At 57.1% G+C, this 10,653-nt stretch overlaps 1 protein-coding gene across 1 annotated transcript in view; it reads left to right on the forward strand.

Annotated features, from left to right (window-relative positions):
* The first annotated feature begins 5,151 nt into the window (after positions 1-5,151).
* PFKFB4 (6-phosphofructo-2-kinase/fructose-2,6-biphosphatase 4) overlaps positions 5,152-10,653 on the forward strand; it is a 36,705-nt gene continuing 31,203 nt past the window's right edge. The window contains exon 1 of the mRNA XM_010851907.1: positions 5,152-5,316. Within this exon, the coding sequence (XP_010850209.1) occupies positions 5,220-5,316 (97 nt within the window). The 5' untranslated portion in view covers positions 5,152-5,219. The remainder of the gene's footprint in view (positions 5,317-10,653) is intronic.

Genomic DNA, 10,653 nt, shown 5'->3' on the forward strand with positions numbered 1-10,653 from the left:
GATGTACTCTGCATATAAGTTAAATAAGCAGGGTGACAATATACAGCCTTGCCGTACTCCTTTTCCTATTTGGAACCAGTCTATTGTTCCATGTCCAGTTCTAGCTGTTGCTTCCTGACCTGCATACAAATTTCTCAAGAGGCAGGTCAGGTGGTCTGGTATTCCCATCTCTTGAAGAATTTTCCACAGTTTATTGTGATCCACACAGTCAAAGGCTTTGGCAGAGTCAATAAAGCAGAAATAGATGTTTTTCTGGAACTCTCTTGCTTTTTCCGTGATCCAGCAGATGTTGGCAATTTGATCTCTGGTTCCTCTGCCTTTTCTAAAACCAGCTTGAACATCAGGAAGTTCACGGTTCACATATTGCTGAAGCCTGGCTGGGAGAATTTTGAGCATTACTTTACTAGCGTGTGAGATGAGTGCAACTGTGCGGTAGTTTGAGCATTCTTTGGCATTGCCTTTCTTTGGGATTGGAATGAAAACTGACCTTTTCCAGTCTTGTGGCCACTGCTGAGTTTTCCAAATTTGCTGGCATATTGAGTGCAGCACTTTCACAGCATCATCTTTCAGGAGTTTATACGCATGGGTGGCTGCATCTCTGTGTATCTGACAGCTGTTTGTGCGTGTGAACAAGGTGTGGGCCTGTGAGGGGGCTGAGAAGAATGGGAGCCTGTCCCCCAGATCTGCATGAAGCATGCTCAGCACACACCCAGGTGCTGTCTTACCCACAGCCCTGGCTCTGCCCTTGCACACACATGGCTCAGGGGAGAAGGGAGCGCAGGCTGACAGGGGCTCTGGCCCCTCCTTCATTGAACAGTCCTGAGCCTCAGTTTTCCAAGCCTCTGTTTTCTTTTTTCTCCTCTGTAAAGCCGAGTGATGCCACTACATTTCTTGTGAGCACTGAGTGATGTAATAACCTACATGAAGGTTCCCGCCCGCAAAGAAATCCCTTAATAAACATAGTGACTGGAGAATGGGCTAGACAAGAATCACACAGTCATGTGCCCTCAGGCAGTGACACACAGGAGGGCGGAGTCAGAGCCGCTCCTCTAACCCCCTTCTCCCGCCCCGATTTCACTGACCTGTCCTCGGTGTGGAAGGCTGCAGGTTTGGCCTAATCTCCCAACCCCATCTCCATGGCGGGTTTGGAGATGAGACTCAGCCTTCTGGAGTGTGTGGCCAGGCTTGCCAGCAGATGGGGCAGGAACTGTGGGTAGTGTAGACAACTCGGGCTGGAGACGAGGGCAGACACTGGGTCCTTGCTGGAGAGAAAGTTAGCACTGTCGGAAGTGTGGGCCGCCGGGGGGTGCCGGGGGCGGGGGTGGGGGGGTGGCACTGACCAAGATCTCACAGATGTCAGCAGCCCTGGGGGGCGGGCCCAAGGCGGGGCGGAGAGGCGGAGCCATGGGGGGGCGGTGCTCTCCGGAGCCTAGAGGGCGTGGCCGCCCCAATCCCGGCCGTAGGGGGCGGCGGCCCGGGCCAGTTCGGGAGCAGGATGAACAGAGGTATGGAAGGAGGCAGCTCCCCGACGGAACCCGGGTCAGGGAGCAGCAGACGGGGTAGGCGCCGGGCAGGGTGGAGAGGGTGGGCGGACTGAGAAAAGACCTGGGCGAAGTAGAGGTGGTGTTAGACGGGGGTGTGAGAGCTTTGGGGGTCTCTCCGGGATTAGGGGTGCTTTGAGGGGGCATCGGTCTGTCAGTGGCAGGGAGGGGGTGGGCACTGGCGCCTCACCGGGGAGAGGGAGCTGGGCCAAGGGGGGAACTATAAATAGCTGCTTCCTCCAGCCCAGGGGGAGGGACAACCCGCTGGAGCTGCCCCAGGGCCTCCCGCTCTGCCCTTTGCTGGCCTCCAAGGGGTCATACTTGTCCAGGTCCCCCCTCAGGGGTCATACCAGCTTGGGAAGGTTCAGAGGCTCATTTGGGAAGCTTTTCATACGATGTGACTTTAGCCCTTAAACCAGCATTTCCAGGGCAACTACAGTGTGGCTTGTGTGGGTCCTGAGCTGCTCTAAGCGCCTACTGTGTGCTCTGTCCCAATCACGAACCTCTGAGCACCTCGGACTGTGTGCCCTGGCTGGTCCTGAGGCACTCTGAGCACCTACTGTGTGCCCTGTGCCAGGCGGGAATCAGCAAGTGCAGACCAGGGCTGCTCGGTCACATGGCTCTCCGCTCCCGAGTTGGAACCTCACACCTTGTGTGAGCTCGGCTCCCAGGGAGACACGGGATGATCCTTGGCTAGAAATGGCCAGAGCCACTGGGACTCCTGGGAACTCCCCAACCTCCCAGTGGTCACAGAGAGGAGAGGAGGAGGGAATAAAGTGGGAGGCAGGCCGCGGGCTTGGGCACGGGGCTCGGTAGTGCGTGTGCACGCGTGACTGTGTGCGCACCATACGTTTGCGGACTGGTGTGTGGGTCTGTGTGGGATGCGCTGAGGTCCCTGGCCTTTCTGCTGCAAAGGGTGGCATGGTGGTTGGGCCAGGACTGCCCAGCGGATATGGGGACTGGGAAGAGTTTGAGGACATCCTGCAGCTTGGAGCCTGGGACACTGGGAGGAGGTCCAGTGGTCAGTGCACAGGACACCACAGGAGCCCTCCGGCACAAGCCAGGCAGGGTCACAGGCGGGGCAGGGGGGAGGCTGAGCAGGATGTGTTCATACACAACATCCCAGCACGCCTCCCACCCCTGGGCCAGGAGAGCTGGCTCACTCTGGAATGGCCCCAAGGAGGGCAAGCCACAGGGGCCAGTTATTCTATTGGACACCTGCTGATGCTGAGAGAGCGGAAAGCCAGTAGAGCATTTCAGCGCAGGGAATGTGCAAGAGTGCAGGTATGGAGGTGGGATGTGTGGGTATAGTACACCGCGTGTGGGAGGTGAGGTTCGCGAGGGCTGGCAGTTGAGCTGAGTCCATCCTGCATGGTGGGCAGGCAACTCTGTGACTCTGGGCCCTTCTCCCCTTCCTCAGTTTCCTATGTGAGAGGTGGAGCCACAGCAGGGGAGATGGGGACTATCCTCAAAGCAGATGTTGACCCTGGCTGTGGGGAGGGGCTCCAGGCTCCTCCTGCTGTTGACATGTGGCCCCACCCTGGGTATGGGGACTTGGGAGGGAGTGTCTGAGTCAACCCAGAGTCAGACTGTTTGGGCAAGAGTGGGAGGTACAGAGTCACTGCTTCCCTGGGAAGCTGGACTCAGACTTCTGGACATGGAGTTAGCTTCCCAGACCTGGTCCTGGCCTCCTGCCCGACCCTGGCTGTCCCTGATCCCCAACCTTTGACTAACACTCCAAGAGGGCCAGGGAGGAGAATGGCAGGTCTGAGAAGGTGCAGGATGTCTGTGGATGTTAGAGGAGGGAGACTCTGCAATGAGTGCTGGGGGTTGGACAGGGTGTGGGTGTGTGGTGACAAGGTCTCTGAGGCTAGCGTGGCCCCAGAATGGCCTTTGTAGTGGCCAGGAGACAAACAGGAGGGCTGTGTCAGGAACAGCATGAGTGGCTTTGGAGAAGTAGGAAGTGGGTAGGAGGTCACCAGGGGCATGCTGCTCATCAGGACCTGCCTGTGGGTGTGCCAGCTGCTGGGCATGAGGCAGGGAGGGAGGTGGCCGGTGGACACTGAAGAGGGAGGCTGAAAAAGAGCGGAAGTGGTTGAGTCGGTCTGAGGTAGGGACTTCCCTGGGGAGGCAGCTTGAGCTGCTTCCAGGGAAGGTCTGTGTGGGCTTCTAGCACGTGGACCTCCTTAACCTTCCCTCCCTGTGAAATGAGCAAGACATCTGCATCAGTCATCTCAAAGGTCCTTGCCAGGCTCTGAAGGGCTGGGCTGGGACTTGGAGGACTGACTCAAGGCAGGAGTGTGGCAAGTTGGGCAGAGGAAGCCACGCTGCCCCTGTGGCGCACTGGGTGGAGCCTTTGCCCCATGCCCCAGCCCCTGAGTCCCAGCCGGGCACAGGTTCGGTTGAGAGGCCTTGGGGATGCAGTGGTCCTACCAGGGGATGTAGTGGAGGACATCGCTAGAGGGCAGTGTGACCCAGACTGGAGCCGTGTCAGCTAAGGCCTTGGCAGAAAATGTACAAAGCTCAAGAGGCTGGGCTGAGGAGACAGAGGACTCAGGACTGGAGAGAATGAGCCAGGTGTGTTCCTGAACCTCTGGGTCTCTCCCCTGCCTCTTGCCTCCACTGCATATTTAGAGACAGGAGGGAGATGCATAACACAATAAATGATAGCATTACTGGGCTTTAGAACGGATTTCTCAGACATGGACACATTTAATCCATACCAGAATCTTGTCCTTGATGACAGTACATATTCTGTTTTCCTGATGAAGAGGCAGAGGCTCATTAAAGAACAAGTGTGTAAAAAAAAAAAAAAAAAAAGAACAAGTGTGTAAACTTAATGACGTAAAATTTAGTTGGTAAAAATGAAGTCCTGGAAGGAAAAGGAAGATATTGTCAGAGTTGGATGAGACCCCTGGGAGCTTGGTCCTACTCACCTGCTCCAGGTGGGCTGGGGTTTACCCCGAGCTCCCCAGCAGCTAAAGCAAAGAGGGAAACACGGTCAGTTTTGAGATTTGTTCTGTGTCCCTGTCCATGAGATAAATGGGCTTTTTCAACGTGATCGAGCAGGTTGCTCCTGTGTGCAGTGGAGAGTCCCGGACTCGGAGGGTCGGGGTGCAAGGCCAGCAGGAGAGTTGACAACTGTGCCAGTGGGCAGGTGACCAGTCACGCAGGGGCCTTCAGGTTGTTCCTGACCAAGTTCTGGGGGTCACGGAGACCTGCCCCAACCCATGCAAACCCCTTCTGAGGGTCCTGAGGTCACGCAGAACGGGAACCGCGTGTCCTGGGGGCACGCTGGGGAGCCCAGGGCGTGACGGTGTGTGAGACGTATGCAGATCAGCGTCGGGTGTGCGGGGGCTCGGACATCCAGGGCGGGGCCTGTACCATCTGAGCCCGGAACCTGTGGGGAGCTGGGCATGCGCGTCCTCCATCCTGGCATGTAGGGCGGGCCCGCTTAGTCCCAAACGGGCTCTCGGGCGAGCTGGGCATGCGTGGTCGGACGCCAGGCACCTCTGTTGGGGTGGAGCCTACTCGACCTGGGGCGGGGCCTGCGGGGAATGGGACCGGCGTCAACGCGGCTCTGGGAGGGGCGGGGCTGAGGGGCGGGGCCTCGAGTGGCCCGAGGTGGCCAGGCTGTTGGGTTGGCAGCAGCGCAGTCGGACTCATCCAAGCCCCAGGATGGCGTCCCCACGGGAACTGACCCAGAACCCCCTGAAGAAAATCTGGATGCCGTACAGCAATGGACGGCCCGCTCTGCACGCCTGCCAGCGCGGTGGTGAGGCGGGGTCCGCGGGGAAGGGGGGAAGGCAGTGCACGGGGATGGGTATTGATCTCACATGCACAGATGCGAACCGGAGACAGGTGAGGCTGCCGCGGCCGGTGGCAGGGAAGCAGGAACAAGGGTGAGGCCTCGGACAGGTGTAGCAGAGCAGGAGGCGGGTACAGGTGTGTGGCGTCTCGACTCAGCGGGACTGCGTCTGGCCGCCATCACCTAGGGAAAGGCGCGGGACCCTTGGCCCACCACTCTGTCCCCACGTCTCAGGCCGGGGGGGAGGACTCGGAGGCTCGGTCTTGCTCTCTCTTGGCCAGAGAGGGTGGGCCGAATGGTCAGACTGGGATCTGCCGCTGTGTTGGCCCTCGGAGAATCTCTTGGTCTCTCTGAGCCTAGAACTTTCAAAGACGCCAGGGTGGGAGGAAAGCCCATCTCTCGGCCTGAAAACGAGTTTTTGGAGCAATTTCAGGAAAGTGCAGATGTGTTCAGGAGAGAGACAGTGAGACCACTATGTTATATGGGCCTGTCTTTGTGTCTGTGGGTGTGCAAGCGTCCAGGTGGGGTTGTGGGTGAGTGGTAAAACTGGAGGGTGGAAACATCTAGAAGATATGCTGGAAAATCATAGAATTGTTAAGGGGCTCACGTTCCCCAGGGTCTTAGGTGTTTATTCCATTTCATTGATTGCCTGCTTGTCCTTAAATGAGTCTGCAACTTCTTTCTTTATTACCAGGAAAAACAAAGATTTAGGAGTTGCTGAAACATTGTAATGAATTTGCAAGTTGGCAGGGTCCTCAGAGAACATCTAGTCTAGGTCCTGATACCTATTGGGAAATGGAGGTAGGGAGATGGTGTTACATGCTGGGCTCTGCCTGCCTCCTGACCTCTGCTTGGGAATGACAGGAGAAGAGAGAGTGCTTGGTGTCTGTTTTGCTTTCAGGCTGGCCTGGGGCCCTTGGCCTTGACCAGGATGTGACACCACCTGGAGGAGGAGTGTGTATATCTCTTAGTACATTATTGGTTCTGTTAGGGGTGGCCATGGCTGGGGCTTTGATCAGACATCCTGGTGGGTCCTGGCTCTGATTTTGATGTTGGTCCTGGTGGGGTGCCGAAACTGTGATCCTGCCTTTAGCTCTGGGGCCGTGGCTTTCCAGTCACTATTCAGTCCTAAGGGACCATGGCTTCACCCTAGCCAACCCTGCTTCCAGACTTCTGTGGAGGTGTGGAGGGCCAAGGCCCCTTTCTCTTGTGCTTCGAATCAGTCTGTGTTAGGGCTGTGTTGCCCTGAGTTGGTGGGTGCCCTCTGCTGTTACATAAAGGGAAAGGAGTGAGAAGGTGGACTTTGGAGGCAAGAGCACTCAGATTGTGTCGTGGCTCAGCTGGTGACCTTGGGCACGGAGCTGACCCTGCAGGTCTCAGCTTCCTTATCTCTGGGACTGAGACAGTCAACAGCCTTGCACTGTGAGCCTCTTGATAAGTGCTTGATAAGTGCTAGCAGTTACTTTAGTATCTTGTCACCACCCTTTTTTCTTTGCTTCTCCATTCCTCACCCTCAGGGAATGAAGCATCAGTGAACAACTCCGTGCCAACCCTCTTTCAGGTGGCAAAGGAGCTGAGGCCCCATGGGAGGGAACTTGCCCGGTCTCACGGCCCCTGGGGCAGACCTGTATTTCTCCAGCTCTGGGTATGCAACTGAAATGTGGCTCTGGGCTGAGCACAGGGGCTGGTGACCTGGCACTGCCTCAGGGTGTTGCAGTGGGTGGGACTGTGAGCTGACCCGGCACAGGAGGCCTTCCTGGAGGAGGCGGTGGCACCCAAGAGGCCAAAGACGAGACCTGCACATGGTATGGGGGTTTGGGCCCCAGGCTATGGTCCCAGAGTTCATAGCAAGGAGGGAGCAAGCGGTGAATGAATGGAGACAGCATCTTAGGTCTCGAGCTCTCATTCATGAAGCATTTTACCCTCTACTTGGTGGGCTTCTAACTAGGTTGGAGGACCACAAGGACAGGTGGGAACCTGAGGTCGGGGTGGGTGGAAGCTGACTCCATCACAGGGCTTTATAGAGAAGAAGATGTGGGGACCCATCACTAGGCTGTGCTGTGCCCTGGGTTGTTCCTGGGGTCTATTCCAGCTCCTCAGGGCACCAGAGGCTGGTTGGCAGGGGGAATGTCCCTGCCTCCTCCCACTCTCTGCTAGCAGTTCTGCCTCCTTTTCATAAATCCAAAGCACAGAAGGCCTAAAAGCTGTACCCTTTCTGCTCATTGATCTGGAGGAGCTCTGGGGGCAGGTGGGGCAGGACATGGAGATGGGCCTTGGGCAACACGGCAAAAAGGGCAGTATTTGATAGCTTTTCTTAGCCAAAAGTGTGCAAGACTTCCTGGGTAAGGAAACGACTGATGTGTGCCTGGACAGAAGGACAGATGACTTTCGGTCCCCTCTGAACAGGACTGTGATGCCAGTTTGCTTGGTTTTAAAGAACTCTCCCCTCCCCAGCCCGGCTCAAGGCAGTGGGAGCAGATACAGGTCATGACTCAGTTTTGGAAGCCCCTCCAGGGACTTGAGGCTGCCCCCATGGAGACACCAGCAGATGGTGGTCACTGTGGAGCACCACGCTTGTCTCAGCCTCCTGGCTCCTTGGGCTAGTGGCCTTGAGTACGTTTACAGATAATTTACAGGAACTTGTGAGAAAAGCTGACTTGCGTATTTTCAGATTTCCTTCCGCACATGCCCTGTGTTCTGTCTCCTTGCTCAACATCGAGGTCCTGAGGGCCTGGAGCTGAGCTCCAGCAGCAAGCACCAGCTCTCCTGGTCCGCCCACCCGCGGTTCAAGTGTGTTCCCTGGGTGGGGGGCCTCGGTTTGCAATTTCTCCATTGCTTGGACGTCCCTGCTGTTCTGCTGTTGCAAGCAGGGCTCTTGTGAACACACTTGTACTCTGCTTTTTCTTTTTGAGTATTTACTTGGGATCTTATCTTGAGGAACAGAGGTGATAGGTAGCTTATGGCTCTGGTGTTGTGCCCTGACCTGCTCTCCTGCCTGCCCACCATGGCTGTGTAGGTGGCCGGGGGACATGGGGAGGAACGCTGTCGCCAAACGTGTGTGAGGAGGCCAGGGACGTCCCTGGGGAGATGGAAGCTGTGAAGAGGGGATGCGGAACCCCAGCCCTGAGGTCATGGGAGGGCCCCTCACCGAGCCATGGGAAGGGGTAGGACAGATGACTTTCGGTCCCCTCCGAATGGGGCCGTAATGCCACTTTGCTTTGTTTTATTTAAAGAACTCTCCCTTCCCCAGCCCAGCCCAAGGCAATGCGAGCAGATACAGGTCAGGACTCAGTTCTGGAAGCCCCTCCAGGGACTTGAGTCTGCCCCCATGGAGACACCACCAAATGGTAGTCACTGGCCAGCACTATGCTTGTCTCAGCCTCCTGGCTCCTTGGTCATCAGAGGGACCAGGGTGGTGCAGCTTCCCCTTACCCCGCAGTGAGTAGCTGATGGTACTGCCCTCCAGTTGCTTGGGAGCCAGCCGGGTAGGAATTGTGCAAACAGCCCAGTCTCCAGCAGCACTGGGCTGGCCCTCAGGATGCAGGGCCTTGCCTAACTTGTTTTTCTCTCGCCTTAGCCAATGCTGAGGTTTTTCTGCAAGTTTCCTCACTCTTGCTCACCATCAGTGGGGTCCCCTCCCCCTCGCTCCTGGGACTCAGTTTGGGTCCCATTTGCCCAAAGGTATTGCGTAGGAGCAGCTGAATGCTTCCCACTGGCAAGCAGGGCTCTTTACTTCTCTTCAGGGCCTGCCTGGGGACAAACAGATGCCTCTTCACCCCAAGTCCCAAGGGCAGTCTTGAGGTGCATGTTGTTCCCTAGCCAGGCAGGCTGCCAAGGCCAGGCATAGGACACAGTTTCCTGGAAGTGCTCTGGCTCTTACATGCGGAGAATGCTAGACCTTGCTGAGAGATTATCATCCTGTTTTACAGGTGACGATACTGAGGCTTGGGCTTCCCAAGTGCTGCTAGTGTTAAAGAACTCACCTGCCAATGCAGGAGACATCAGAGACACGGGTTCGATCCCTGGATTGGGAAAATCCCCTGAAGGAGGGCATGGCAACCCACTCCAGTATTCTTGCCCGGAGAATCCCGTGGACAGAGGAGCCTGGTGGGCTACAGTCCATGGGGTCGCAAAAAGTCTGACACAACTGAGCGACTAAGCACGCACGCACACACGCATGCACACTCAGAGGCTCAGAGTTGACAGTGTCAGAACTCAGGCCTGCCTGACTCTGACCACCAGGCAGGGCTACCAATGGGGCCTCTGCACTCTGGCTCCAGCGAGGGAGACAAGTTGAAGGGTGGGGCCCAGCACTTGCAGAGTGTGTGGGCAAAGGAGGGGCAGTGACAGGTCTCCACAACTGTCCATGTGTCTGTCTGCTGTGGTTTCACCTGGCCTAGGTCCTGAGGACGATGAAAGGGAGGCTTCCGGAGGCAAGACCACGCTGAAAACTGAGCTGGATTGCGCGAGGTTGGCACTTCTGCCACCTTGGTGTCCGTTGTAGTGGCCAGGGCTTGGGGGGCTGGGTCCAGACTCTTCCCTGCCTCCAGCCTCAGCACCTCCTTTCTGGTGCACTGGCCTGGTGGCACGTGGAATGGCGGTTGGTGGCTCTCAGCTGGACCACCCTTGTGGGTATTGGCCTGTGTCTCTGGTCTCAGCCTCTTGTGGCCCTCACCCTAGTGGATTTTGAGGTGCCTCCCTCTCCCTCCCTGCCCACAAGTTTTGAGCACCCAACTCTGCCAGACCTTGGGATCCCAGATGACTCAGACACTGCAAGGCTGCTTCCCTGCCAAGTGATGGGTTGTAGAGAGCAGACTGGGTTGGGTTGAGGGAAAGAGCGCACCGGGTGGGTGCCTTGAAGGACGGACTCACTGCAGAAACAGCTTCCGGGCTTTGTAGATGAGAAATCCACCGCCGCCCCCCCCACCCCGCCCCGGGATGTGGAAGCAGTGATGGTGTGCGAGCAGGAACGCTGAATGACTCTTGGGGTGGGAGTGCGGGTTCCTGGATGACGGACTGGTATCGGCTCTGTCCTGCCTGCTAGGGGAATTCCCCCGTGGTGTTTCGCCAGGCCTGTGGCAGCTCCAGCTTTGTATCTGGTGGTGCAGGCAGGGTAAGGTCTGGTGAGATCCCATGGCGTCTGAAAGGCCCGGGGAATGGTGCATGCCAGCCTTGGTTAGAGACCCCCACCCCCCCACCCCAGAGTCTGGGGGTCCGCGGGAAGCTCTCTGCTGCCAGGAGCCTGGAAAGACACATCGGAGGCCAGTCCTGTGCCCTGAAGCAGAGGAACCCTGGGCAGAGAGG

This window comes from Bison bison, unplaced genomic scaffold (assembly GCF_000754665.1).
Source record: "Bison bison bison isolate TAMUID 2011002044 unplaced genomic scaffold, Bison_UMD1.0 scf7180017864304, whole genome shotgun sequence".
In the NCBI taxonomy this organism is placed as follows: Eukaryota; Metazoa; Chordata; class Mammalia; order Artiodactyla; family Bovidae; genus Bison; species Bison bison.